We start from the raw sequence: 13,585 nt of genomic DNA, 5'->3' as shown, positions 1-13,585 counted from the left end.
CTAGGCCTCCATCCTTCTTCGGTTATAGTGATGGGGGAGTGCTCGCGATCTGCCCTGGGTTGTGTCTTTTGCTCAGGGTGCCTGGCTGGGAGTTGGGAGGCTGGCCCTGGGGGAAGGCCCCGTGATCCCTACTTGACTCGGGGGGAGGCTGGCCTTGGGCAGGCCCCGCAATTCCTGCTTGGCTTAAGGGAAGGTGACCTGGGGGAGGCCCTGCAATCTCGGCTCAGCTGGAGGTTGGCCCGTGGGCGGCCCCGTAATCCCCGCTCGGGGCAGGGTAGTGTGAGGAAGGCCCTGTGATCCCCACTGGACTCGGCGCAGAGGCTGGCCTGGGGGAAGGCCCCATGATCCCCGCTTGGCTTGGGGGAGGGTGACCCGAGGGAAGCCCCGCGATCCCCGCTCGACTTGTGGGGAGGCCAGCCCAGGGGCAGGCCCCGCGATCCCTGGTCGCCTCTGGGTTACTTGGGAGAGGGTTTAATACAAAGGATTGTTCTCTCCATTCCTTCCACAGAATCTGAGAGAGCCCCAGGTCCTGGCCCAGCCATCAGAGGTGCCTCTGGCTCCCCTCTCTCTGCGGTGGCATCGGTGAAGATGAGCCCTGTCACAGATGTACCTCCTCATATGGCGCAGTCACCACTGATCTTGCAGCCTCTCGCCTCCCCCCTGCAGGTCGGGGTGCCGCCTATGACTCTGCCAATCATTCTCAACCCTGCCCTGATTGAGGCCACTTCCCCTGTTCCCCTCCTGGCCACTGCACGGCCCACCGATCCCATGACAACCTCTGAAGTCAACTAGAGTGAGGGGGCTCGAGGACAGCTTGCTGAGGAAGTGCTGCAGGTGGAGGATACCAGCCAGATCCTCCCTGGTAGTTGCCACGTTTGCTGTAGAGGACGGTAGCTTGAGCGGAAGGGCAGCAGGGTGCTTGGCAGGGCAGCTGCTAAAATCCCCCTGGAGCGTGTTGGCCTTTGCTCCCTTCTCATGGCTACTGCTCAGGAGTCGCTGGCTCCCTTCCTTGGGGTGGGGAGCTCAGTGCCACTAACCACCACTGACCACCTCCTTGCCTTTGCAACCTCAGGGGCCAGGCTGCCACCTTTATCCAGCAGCCTGTGAGCAAGCCACTGCTATTAGCAGGTGAAGAGGGAAGCTCTGTGCTGTGGGAGCAGAGAGGCCTGGGTTCCTGGGACCTCTCTAATGATTCAGGCTAGTTCGTTCATCCACTGTCCTTGGCACTAGTTCTTGGTGCAGGCCCTGGGCATCGCCATGTGGCAGATGTTTGGCTTTCGTTCCTCTCCCCAGAAACATACAGCCCCCCTCAGCGTGGCTCTGAGCTTGCTGGCCGTGGTGAACAGGCTGTGCTCTCCTGGCTCCAGACTGCAGCATATCACCATGCTCCCCCCAGCCCAGTGGCAAGAGGGTGTGGGTGGCACCCCTGGCAAGACCAGTTCTACCCCCTCCCTCTGGGTCTGAGTGACACATGCTGAGGCCTTTCTGGGTGGAGGGAGAGAATCCAACCAGAGTTAGCTGTTGGGCGGACTAGATGGAAGCCAGCAGCTGAAAGCAGCCCCAGCAATGCCTCTCCCACAGCAGCTCTTGGGAGCAATTCCCCATGAAATGAACAGCAGCATCCTCCTGCCTAGACACTACTCTGGCCCCTTCCTCTTTCCAGCTGCAGGTGCTCTCTTCTCCAGCCATTGGGCCTGAATGCTCCTTAGCTTGAGAGAGGAGCTGGCTGCTGCTTGTCAAGTCCCACCATGGGAGTTGGGGTGCTCAGCTTCCCTGCCTCCAAAGCTCCAGCAGCTCAGCAAAGCTCTGGCAGTATTGCACTTTGCTTCTCCCCTGTGCTGTGGATGCCAATACCTTCTCTTCCATCCCTTTCCGAAGTGGAGCCAGCCAGCTGGAATGTACCATATCTCAGTTCTTCCTGTTTTCTGAAATAGTTTTATAAATTCTCCGGGCTGATTGCAGAAATCCCATTGGAAACGGGGAGTGACTCAGAGCTGGCATGTTCTGTACTCAGAGGAAACCCAGAGCCACAGAGGATAGACAATGTACATAAGGAATAAATGGCTGGGAATCCAGTGGACTTTTTACAGTGTAATAAATGTCCTGTAAATGAATACTCTGGCTTGGTGGCTCCTTCCTTTTCTCTCGAGTCAGTGGCGTTGATATCTGGGCTTTGGGAAGAGCAAGGGTGCCGCCCCCTGTGCCGGACTTGCCGGGCCCAGCATGTAGTAGGATATGTCCCCGTGCAGTGAGACAGCCCCAATGAGAAGGGAGCCTTTCAAAGGATACTGCCAAGTTGGCTGCAGCAGAGAGGCTGCAGGGCAGAATGGCAGCAAAGAGTTAAGAAGAAATGGCTCGGAACTGAGCAGGGTCGGGCTGTCAGAGCTCTTGTGAACATGGAAATGTTTTAGATCTGCCATAAAGCTCCTCCTGGCCTCTTGGTAGTGTGCAGCTTCTTCACAGTCCGTGCTGAGGTGGTGAACTGGTGCCAGTGATGCCAGCCCTGCGATGTCTCCACACAAAGCCTGGCTGCTCTGACTGCAGCCATCCGCTTCCCCAGAGGTCAGCCTAGCACTGCTGAGAGGGAGATCCTGGCTTCATGTCCCCCTGCTTGGAGTCTGCTGGGGCATAAGAGAGAGTGGCTTCCTGCAGGGTCCTAGAGTTTCCATGTCTCCAGAAGGACATATGTGTTTCCCTGTAGTTTCTGCCCCTCTATGGATCTTCTCTTAAGTGCTGCAGTGTGCTGAGAGCTGTGCAGGACACAACCCCAGTTCCTACCCCAATGCTCTTGGAGCCTAAAAGATGGACATAGATTAGGTAAGAGCTCCTGCCGAAGAGAGTGCTTAAAACAGTGTGCTGGGTTGACTTTAATTGGAGGGCGAAGGCCTAAATGCCTAGTCCTGGGAGACATTGCCTTGGTAGCCCTTGTGAGCCTTCTGGAATGGTACCAGGAGGGGAGTCTTGTGCACTGGGATTGGAAGGGCCAATTACCAAATTCTTCTGCTGCTGCTTTTATGGCTGGCCTAAAAAATCCATCCTTCCCTCTCCCATCCTTCCTACTACAACCCTGGGCCATTCCTTGGTCACCTTCACTACTGCCACCTCATCCTCTCCCTTCCAGTGCTGCCACAATCCTCTTCCTTTCCCTTGTCAGACCCTTATTTGCATCCCTCCACGACTCCCCATCACCTTCCATATCAAGTTCCAGCTTCTGGTCTCCTGCCTGCCCCTCTATTCTCATGTCCTTTCCCCCAAACTCCTCTTTATAACTTTCTGTCCAATGTAGCTTGCTTGATGGCTTGCAAGTTTACTATCTTACAGCATCTTGGCATTACTCTTTCTACCCTGTGTCCCTGGTGTGTTTGTTTCACGATGTGAATGCTGGCCAGACAGTGGCATTGCTACATTTTCCCAGCTACTTCATAACTATTTTGTATGGGCACTGCATATTAAACAGGGTAATGCAAACCTGCTTGCTGCTCTAAGGAGCTCTGCATCTTAATTCAGACAATTAGGGAACCAAACAACATTGACGCAAGACGGGATCACAGGAGAAGTGAAACTCGTGGAAATTCTGAGTAGCTTTTTTTTGTTTAAAGTATAATTGTTACACAAAACAGTTTGACTAAACAGAACTGCAAACTGCGATAGACTCAATCAACCAACAACTTCCTTTGCTTACAGAGTTTCACCATCCACACTCCCCATACAAAAATCTCGTATGGGAAATCATTCACTGCAACTGGATCTTTTTGGTCTAAACTCTGCGGGAGGTTAAGGATCTATTGAAAAGTAATCAGCAGACACAGTGACTTCACTGCATCAACTAGCTGGTGCTTAGGAGCTAACTTAACTGTAAAGATAAATACATGGCACAGGGAGACTGAGGCTATCCTGGACAAATTATTCAGGTAAACCTTATTGAATGAGGTGTAATACCTTTGAGATCCATTATATTAATGTAATTGAGTACATGCTGTTGAGCAGAAGGAGCAGTTGCTAATGTAATTCCTCTGGTTATCAGCCCTTTGAAGCTGGAGAGGTTCGCATATACTACTTGAAACTGCATTCGAAGGTTAAGTTGTGATGAACTTGAAACCACAAGGAAACCCAAGACTGCTCCTGCCAGAACCCATGTTAGGGTTGGGATGATCTCTGGTTATTGGCATGTGTGTAGGTTCTTTTATTATTTTTGTTTTTTCTCTGAAGTGCTTCTACCCTAAGAATGAATAGACTTCCATTAAAGAGCTGTGTGGAAATTAGAACTGTGGGTAGTCACTGCTAAGTGTCTCTGAAGAGAAAGCAAGCAGCACTGCTGGGGCAGCCTCTCTGCTGGGAGTAACAGTGAAGGCAGGGCACTGTTCCCCTGGAGATCCCTCTGTCAGAAGGGTGGAGGATGTGTCTCCATGCCAGAGAGGTGATAGCCAGGGGAGCCTAGCATGGGTGCCCTTGCTGGACCAGAGAGGGGAAATACAGGTGCAGTTGCCCTGAACTGTGACAGCACATACATACTGTAGTGACATACAGACTCGTGCTATCTATTGCCATTGAGGAGAGGGTGAGTGCAGCAATAGGAGCAAACTGTCAGCCTATATTTTCAGCTAGGATTGGGCTTTTTCTTCTTTGCATATGCTTGACAAAGTGCTGCTAAAAAGGATACTAAAAAATCACACTTGGAATTTTTTTTACCTACTGTTGTTCCATGTAACAATTAAGATGCCTGTAATGGAAGCAATATGAAAAAAAGTTTGTTTTATCTGTAGATTGACAGCACATCATTTAGTCAGTGTTACTGCTTCACCTGTCTGCATGGGCCTTTTGAACTGTAACAGGAGCAATGAACCCTCTTCAAAAGATAAAACATGGTTGTCAAACCACACACCTGGCCTGTGACCTCGGGCAATTGTAGAACCTGAACCTGGTTGGTCATTTTTAAATGAAATCCATGTAAAAAGAAATGGAAGTGTCCTTTAACTCCAGTGGTGTTTGGTCACTGAATTTAGCCAATCCAATAGAAGGAGGAAAATTAATACCCAAATGCTAGATGTTACAAGACCAGAGCTGAACGCTCCTGGATCCATGAGTGGGTCCAAATTTTCAGATGTGGTTGGCAGCTCCCACTGGTAAACCCCCTTGGAACATCTGGCCCCAATCTCTTTCAGACCACCTGTGCATGCAAATGAAAGCTTTAGCAATCCCAAAGCAGCCTTGTTCAGTTTACACTGTTCTTCCCATTGTTCGTAAACAACGTAATCCCTAACAAAGGATGCTGCGTCCATCAGCAGCTGTGTCATTAGCCCTGGAGCCCTAACACACTGGCGTGCATTGTTCTTGCTAGAGGCGATAACAATGCGCTATTTGTCTGTGCAGGAGTGCCTGCGGCCAGCAGAGGGGGTTTCAGAGCTATGGTTCATTGTTGGAGACAAACTGCGGCCGGAGCCTTAGCCCAGGGCTCACATAGTAGGTGAAAGATAAGGTGGGTGAGATACTATTTTCTATTGGACCAACTTCTGTTGGTGAGAAAGAGAAGCTTCCAAGCCCCACACACCTCCTCTCTCTCTCTCTCTCATCCTGGGAGGGATAGACCTACGTGCCCCTCCCCTGCATGTAGTATGGGAAAGATGTTTTAAGAGTACAGCACATTTAGTACAAACCTCCGTGCGGTTAGTGGTTGACTGCAGAAGATGTTTGGAAAGCCTGGGATCGCAGCTGTGATCGCTAAGGCTGAATTTGCTGTTTGGGACCATACAACCCACGGACTTCAATTAAACGGCCTCTGGTTACGTTCAACTGCAGAAGACCTAGAGAAACTACAACTCCCAGCATGCAATACTCTGAATCAAGTGGCTTTTATCCTAAAGGTGTACTGCCTCATGGAAGCTGTAGCTGGGGCTTGAGGCATCTCAATGGAAATAAAGTCCTGCAATTGACTCGGCTTTGGCAGTTCGCAGGCCACTAGTGAAGCTATCCCTTGGCCATGGGCCTCTGTACTGGGTGACTTCTCCTATGCTGGCAAGGAGGTTTTTTAACCTCTTGTTGCCAGCTACAGAATGTAGAATGCCAACTAGTCTGTGTGCCATGATGCTGTAGCCATGTTGTCCAGGATAAAAGAGAGAAGGTGGGTAATAAAATATATTACCTCCCCTGCCATCACTCTCCAGTGCCTTGCTATGTGGCCAGGCGTCTGACCGCCAGCTTTGGCTCCCACCTCCACGACAACCATGATTGGCTCTTCCACTGTTAGCTTGGGCAGGTCTGTTCCCACACCTATCGAGAAGGGGAAATTCCCTGAGTGACAAGGGTGTTGGGGGCTACTTCAGTGAGTGTCTGAGTTGCTCTGCTAGAAGGGTGCATTTGTGCTGACGGGATGTTTACGGATTCAGGAGTGCCCCAGGGTCACACATGCAGCTCTCAGGACCTTGCCATCTACTCGCCACAGCATGGAGCAGAGAACAGTTTTCAGCTCCAAGGTGGAAAGGCCAGGTGCAGTGACTCCAGCTCCCACCACACACAGCTGTATCTAGGGGTGAGGACTGATCAAAATGGATCAATGCAGGCTGAGACTTGCAATGGAAGTGAAGGTGCAGCTGTGGAGGGAACAGCTAGCCTGGTTTCCCATCTGGCTTGCAGAGGAGTTAGCAGGGCTGAATTTAACTCCGCAGCAGGAAAGCTTACAGGCTTCTGGGTACAGCTCTAGCCAGTAGGAGCTGCCACATAGGCATCCACAAACAAACCCTTCCAGGCCTTGCTACTATTCACGGTGGCGGTATTACAAGTAGCTGCCCTTCTCCCCCGCCCTGTCTCCTTGGGGATTGAGAGCTGCTTTGTCTGAAGATAACTGGTGGCAGTCTGGTCACTGCTCGGGGGAGGGGGGAACCTTTAGGGCCATCCTTGAGGTGAAAGGAGCTAGCAGGATCCACCCCACTGTGTGGTTAGTCCCGTCCTTCCTGCACCTCCCCAGAGAGGGTCATCATTGTGTTCGTGGGGGGCGGGGTTAAAAACCTACAAAGCCGCAGCCCCTGCTGGCTGTGGGGCTCATGCAGGCACCTCCCCTAAGGCCATTTCTGGCTGCTGCTTAAATGGCCAGGCTTTGGGCTCCCCAGCCTTCTTCTCACTGCACTGTTCTCAGTCAGTCAGTGGGGTGGGGGTGCAGTGCCCCAGGGCCTTGATTTGGGCCTTGACTGGCTGCACTAAGGATGGCAGTGAGGGGGGCTGCAGTCGGGCAGGGGCAGGGGCAGGGGCAGGGGCAGGGCTGGTCTTTCAATGTATGTTCAGCTCGCACCAGCTCGGGCTGGGTGAGTTAAACTTCCCATCTCTACCCAACCCTCCCCTGGATATACAGGTGCCTGCTCTACCCGACCAGGGCCAGGCCCTGGAAGAAAGGGCGGCTAAGGGCCGAAATGCAGGCCCTGCCGCCAGGGGCGCTGTTCCTCCTCAAGCTAGAGCCTGGGCAAGAGCAGAGCCCAGCTGCTGAGTGGGAGATAGACAAAGGGTCCTGCTCACAGTTGCCGCTGCTGGAGTCGGGGTTGGGGGCTCCCTGTTGCTCCTAGTTTGCCCAGACTTGGGCCCATGCTAGCAGGTGGCTTATTGTGAGCGCTGGGCGGGGACCCCAGCCCTGCCTCCAGTGCACTGGGGAGGGGAGCAGGGGGTGCAGGACAGCGCTGGGGGGAGCTGGTTACATGCCACATTCCTCCTGGGGCAGAAGCCAGAGCAGCCGCAGGTCCCTCTCTAGGGCAGAGATTTTGCAGGGCACATGCTAGGTACCCCCCGGCCCAGGGCTGCGGGGAGGACCCCTGGGTTCCTGGCAAGGTGGAGCCGCCCTGGCTGGGGGGACCCGGCCCGTCCCGCGGGAGAAGCGCCCCGGGCTCCCCGGCCGGCGCCGCGCACACGTGCCAGCTGGGGTAGGGGCGGGGCCGCCCCGAGCCCGGGTCGCTCCTCCCGCCGGCCCAGAGCTCGCTGGGGAAGCGGAGTCCGGCTCCCGCGCTGCCGCTGATCGCGCCTCGCTCCCGGCCGGGTCCCTGCGGCCCCGGGCACACGGGCAGCGCCGCGCCGGGCCGCCGATGGGGAGGCCGATTCTGGGCGAGCTTCGGACGAGCAGCCCCCGGGGAGCCCCGCCTGGACCCCGGCCCGCGCCGCGGCCGCTGCTGGCTGCTCGGGGCCAGAATGCCCGCCTGGGGGATCCTGCCCGTCACCCTGCCCGCCGTCACCATCACCGGCATGTGGATCGTGTGAGTACCGGGCAGGGGGGAGCTAGGGAGCGCGGACACCCGGAGCCCAGCCCGGGGCGGCGACCCCCCATCGCAGCCCCCATGGGGGCCCTGGGCTCCGGGCAGCGATTCCCCGCATCGCAGGCCCCTGTGCGGGCTCTGGGCAGAAATTCTCTCCTCTCCTCTTTTCACTGCCCCCTAGTGAGCCCTGTCCAGCGATTGCCCCCATCACTACCCCCATGGGACCCTAGGCTCTGGGCAGCGATTCCTTCCCCACCTATTGCTCCCCCTTCCTCTCTCATGATTTCCCCCCATCACTGCCCCCTAGTGGGCCCTGGGCAACAATCCTTCCATCACTGCCCCCTATGGGTGCTCAGCGCTAGCTGAGGTCTCAGGGAAAGCAACAGATGGGACACCATCCTGCAAATTGGGCTGGGCTAGGGGAGCCCCGAGGCAGGTGGGCTGGAGGGAAAGAGGTGGGTGGATAGGAAGGGCTAATGAAGAGATGGACGGAGGGTTTGTGCTCCTTTCAGTGTCTTAGCTGGACCGCACAGCTCAAGGCTCTGGGTCACCTTACCAGGGGGTGGGGTGGGCTAGGTGAGATGTCAGTGTCTCAGGGGCTGGCCAGCCCCATAGCAAGCCCAGCAGCAGCAGGTGCTGAAGGTTCGATATACCCACATCTGGTGCCTGTTGTGGGTTGTGCTGGTAGGAATTACAGATGGAGAATACCTCTTTAAACCAGCCCTGTCTCCTCCCCCAAGCAGGACCAGTCCCTCCTGTGAACTTCCTGGGATTCTTGCCAAAGCAAATTTGAAAGGTCCCAGGCAAAAGGGGCTTTTGCCTCTTCCCATGGGAGGATTCCCGAAGGATACCGTGTCTCATTGACTGGAATTTTTCTCTGAGCGTAGCCAAGCCTTCTCCTTTCCTAGTTTAATTGAGCCGAGCTCCCTTTACACCCCGTTTGGTGCACTGAGTAATTCCACTTCCTCTCCCCTGCTTACTCCCCTCCCGTACTTTCAGACTCCGATCGCCCTCCCTAGTGACTCTGCCAAGCCGGACTTGTTTAATCCCTTCTCCTGAATCCATTGCTCCAGCTCATTTTTACTGCTCTTCTCTGAAGTCTCGGCAAATGGGTCACTGTCTTTCTGGTGCCCAAAACTGAAAGGTGTGTTCTGGGCGTGGTCATCCTGAAGCCAGAAGCTGATTGTCGCCTCCCCGGTTACCAGCCCAGGATGCTTTGATCTCTCTTGCTGCCCAGCTCATCTAATCTGCTTTCCTGTGTCACTCCTCAGCTTCTCCCCAACTCTCCTGCTTCCCCCTCCCACCCCTGATGTGAAGTTGAATCACAGTTTATTTCCCCACGTTTCTAATCTCCAAGTCTCTTTGTCTTTGGCGGGGCTCCTGATTTCCTGTCATCCCCAACCATTAGTAGTGGAATCAAACAGGCCGCGTCCCGGTTGCCTTTGATCATTACCCATTGTTGGAGCCTTTCAGCCTCCGGGACCCTGCTTGTATTGGAGCCACTCTGAATTAACTCTGTCTCAAACGCTCTGGGTTCCTTGGAGTCCGGGCAGGTTTGTGGATCAATGCAAAGTTAAAGAAAATGCAGCAAAGTCCAAAGTGAAAATAATGAACCCCCTACCCCCATCTGGAAACTGAAGTGAGGTTTCAGGTGTGTGGTGTGGTGTCTTTATCTTCCTTTGTTGCAGCTGGACAGGAGACGGTTACTGGGCTAGATGAACTGTTGGTCCAATCTGGTCGGGCAATGCCTAGGTTCATACGTTACTGTGCTTTAAGTGACTTGCCATGGATAAAGCTGCTTCCTGCACGCGTTAGTGAATTCAGGCATCTGGCCGGCCAAGACAACCAACACGCAGCTCCTCAGAGTTCTCTGACTCGTGCAACACTGCTATGCTAGAATTGTATTAATAATCCTAGTCCAGTCCAAGAGTGGAAGATCCAAAACTGGACCCTGCTGGGCCTTTCCGGCCAGGCCAACTGCCTGACTGCATTACTTTGTATTGAAGACAGGAGAGAGATGTGCAGTATTCTCAGCTCCTTACACATCCTCCTCCTGACATGCATCCACAGCCATGGACTTCTGCATGCCTCCACCCACAGCCTCTCCTGTAGGGAATTGGTGCAGAAGGGTCAGTGCAAAGAGATCCATGGGCTGCTGGCTTCCTAGCCCTATAAAACAGCGTGGAGCTGGTCAGTAACAATGCTAGTGCATCAGTCACCCTGCCTAAGTGACACTTATAAATAAACTAGGCCTCCAATGAATGTTGCCTGGTGAAAGGTCTTCAGTGCCATTCACCTGCCCACATGTATAAAAAGGGACAGCATAGTTCCTCCCACCCACAGCACTGACCGTCTGGCTGCTGCTGAAACTGATATGAAAGGGGAGGCTGTAGCTCTTGCTCTTGGCAGTGGGTATAAACCTTGAGCCTTCGTGGCCCAGGGCTGCTCCGACTGCACAAACAGTCTGATCAGCCCTGTTCCTCATGTGGCTCCAGTCTCAGGCTGCTGATTACTCCAACTAGTCCTGCAGAGCCAGTGCCGGTGAGAGCGCGAGACTGGAGGCACGTCCGACTCCTGTATCACTGGCAGAACCTTGTCCCAGCGATGCTGGGAGCACAGAGCCTGGGGGCTGGTGGTGGTTTGCAGAGCCCAGTGGGAGCTTTCAGCACTGGGATGTCACGGCCCTGTGAGCTGAGAGTATGTCTGAACTGCAGCAAGTGTGGACATATCTCAGCTAGCTAGGATCTAGCTAGATCTACTTGCTGGAGTAACAGTGGCTGTGTCTGCCCCTCGTGGCTTGGGAGTAATGACCAGCTTCACCGCTATCATTCCTGGAGCTAGCTTTAGTCTGGCTAATTCAAAGCCAGCTCAGATATGTCTGTCGATTGCAGTGCAGACTGACCTGTGGAGAGGACTTGCCAAAGGCACCTTGACAGCCCCTCTTCAGGGCAGAGTGTTACCGGGAGTCCTCTCTGGAGAGCTCCCTTGAGGCTCCGTTTCTCCAGAACCCTCCCTCAGACGTGCGTAGCCCCTGGCTGTGTCCTCAGGGCTGATTCCCATTGGCCAAATACCCCCAGAAGAGCTGTCTTGGCTAAAGCTTCCTCTGGCTGCTATAATAACCACCGCACCTGGAGGGTTATAGAAGGGGAGCAGAAATGCATTGCGTGCTGCTCTCTCCAGATGGCTTCTGCACCGTGCAGTGACGGTGGCTTCCACACCTGATGGGGTCGCTGTGCCAGTCGGAAGAAGCCCTTGAAATGCCAGTGCCGCAGATGCCCCCGGGATGGGAAAATCCAGCCATGCCTGGCATTGTCATCTGTCACACTGAGCTGGCTGCTCCGCTGACCCCAGCCTGTGCACATCAGAGAGCCTGGCAGAGGGACAGGAAGATCCTGTGGGAGAGCAAGGCCGGGGGGGTGGGGGTATAAAGAAACTGGAGGAGAAATGATGGTTTGTGTGCTGGAGGGGCAGGGCCGGAAGGCCTGGGTATTCTGCCCACTTAGATGCGCTAAGATGCTGGGCTCCTGGTGGGCACATTGGGATGAGCTGCTGCTGAGCTGCCGATGCCTGTTCTGGGAGCAGGGAGGGAGTTAGCGGGGTGCTAAGGGTTAACAGCAGCCTGAGGGAAGGGAGAGCAGGACCTGGGGCGAGGTTGGGACCCTGTAGCCCTGTGGAATTGCACCTCAAGTGAGGTATGCCAGGCAGCGGTGCCCTGCCTGTGGGTGCCCTAGCAGTGCTGCCCTTGGGCCTGGCTGTCTGTACAATGCCCCTAGTACTCTGGGTGTGTTACGTGGCCACCGTGGTAACTCGAGAGGTTCCTTACTGGTGCTTGTGCCTATTTTTAACGGCTGTTGGTCATCGTTAGCGTCAGCAGCTGCCCACAATTGGAGCCGTCCCAGGGCAGGATCCACCCAATGCTCTAGGGCCGGCAAAGCACCAAGCTGCCCTTCTCAAAGCGGGAACTGGTGCAGAAGGGTCAGTGCAAAGAGATTGTGGAGAACCACCAGCCCCCCAGGGCCTTGGAGCATGCTAGACGCTAACCATTAGACCTTATGCCCTCTGGGAAGTGTTAACCATTCTGTGGCTGCATACTGAGTAGGAGACCTGAGCCCCTGCTCTGGTCACTAGTGCGCTACCCCTGGGACAGGGTTCTGCGAAGGTATACCCTAATCCTGCATCTTTGTGCCCCCGACATCAGCAGGCATTGTGAACGCACAAGGACTGAGAGCCTGAGCCTTAGTGCCTCCAAGAGGCCGGTGTGAAGTAGCACAGCCCTGAGCAGCATTGGGCCCAGTGCCTGCTTGTCTGACTCAGTTCAGTCTCTCCAGCGTCCCGGCCTCTCCCTGGGAAAGGCACATGAGCCAAGCTGCCCACCTGTCCCTCCTGGGCGACCCTCTTAGATCCATCGCTGTAACTGGGCTCGCCTACCTCGGCAGCCACTGAGTTCTGAGTGATTGCCACTCCTGCCTTTAATGAGCCGTGTGGCTAATTTGTAATCCAAGCCCTGCTGCCCAGTGCTGTCTGGCAGCCAGCCCTGGATCCCAAGGGGCAGCCATCTGTAAATGCAGCTTGTGAATGAATCCTCTCTCTCCCTGTGTTTTGTGAGCGTCACCGAGGTGTGGGCGGGTGTGGTTGGAGGACTGGACTGTGCATGTGAAAGGGACACACTGAGCCCTTTCCCTAGAGAAGCCTGGCCGGCTAAAACAGCTGGAGATTCCTGCTCTGGGCAGGCAGCTGGAGTGCTGGGGCCTGGAAGCTCCATGGCAGTGGGAGAGCGACGCTCGGCCTGGAGGAGGCAGTGGGCAGCATGGGGTCAGAGGGGGAATGTGCTTGTGTGTGTGCCAGCTGCTGCCAGGAGATGCCCCTTGGTGCTTGGGAAACATACTAGACAGAGGTTGGGGAGCAACTGCTCAAAGGGGGCAGAGAACCCTAGGGGCTGCACGAGATGGAGAGTTTCGCTCCCCACTCCAGTCTGCAGGGAGTGGAGGGGATTTGCCCCTGGAAATGAAGGGGGCCAGGAGGATCTCGGGAAAGAGACAGAAATGCTGGGGAGAGCACAAGCCCTGGCGAGTGGGTGTGTTGGGGGGGAAAAGCCTGGGGAGAATGCTATTGGAGTACCAGAGATTCCTGGGGGCTTGGAGCAGGAGGGTCCCCCTGCCGCTCTGAGGGATCTGGATGGCAGTAGGGATCCGCGCCCCTCTGCTAGAACTCCCCTATTCGATACCACAATGGCTAGACTAGACTCTGCTTTCCCTGGCTTTCCATGGGCACCCCACAGCAGGGAAACCCAGCGGTGATGGCTTGGCAGGTGGGGAACGGTGAGTGAGACCATGGAGTGGCTCTCAGGATAGCTGTGC

At 55.0% G+C, this 13,585-nt stretch overlaps 2 protein-coding genes across 14 annotated transcripts in view; both read left to right on the top strand.

Moving 5' to 3' along the window:
* The window catches only part of GBF1 (golgi brefeldin A resistant guanine nucleotide exchange factor 1), a 180,284-nt gene extending 178,170 nt beyond the window's left edge, over positions 1 to 2,114 (top strand). For all 11 annotated transcript variants that reach the window (XM_038408761.2, XM_038408756.2, XM_038408757.2 and 8 more), the window contains one exon: positions 509 to 2,114. In XM_038408761.2, the coding sequence (XP_038264689.1) occupies positions 509 to 792 (284 nt within the window). In that variant the 3' untranslated portion in view covers positions 793 to 2,114. The remainder of the gene's footprint in view (positions 1 to 508) is intronic.
* A 147-nt stretch (positions 2,115 to 2,261) lies between these two features.
* The window catches only part of LOC119858838 (transmembrane protein 150A-like), a 35,881-nt gene continuing 24,557 nt past the window's right edge, over positions 2,262 to 13,585 (top strand). Inside the window, exon 1 of one of the 3 annotated variants that reach the window (XM_043519940.1) lies at positions 2,262 to 6,526. Coding sequence is in view for 2 of the 3 variants with exons in the window: in XM_038410301.2 (XP_038266229.1) it covers positions 8,164 to 8,228 (65 nt within the window). In the remaining variant the exon portion in view is untranslated. Of the gene's footprint in view, positions 6,527 to 7,633; positions 8,229 to 13,585 lie in introns of those variants that run through there. The other 2 variants (XM_038410301.2, XM_038410300.2) reach the window with 2 other exon arrangements.

This window comes from Dermochelys coriacea, chromosome 7 (assembly GCF_009764565.3).
Source record: "Dermochelys coriacea isolate rDerCor1 chromosome 7, rDerCor1.pri.v4, whole genome shotgun sequence".
Classification (NCBI taxonomy): domain Eukaryota; kingdom Metazoa; phylum Chordata; order Testudines; family Dermochelyidae; genus Dermochelys; species Dermochelys coriacea.
Note: the sequence above shows the minus strand (reverse complement) of the source record. Positions and strands in the feature narration are given on the sequence as shown.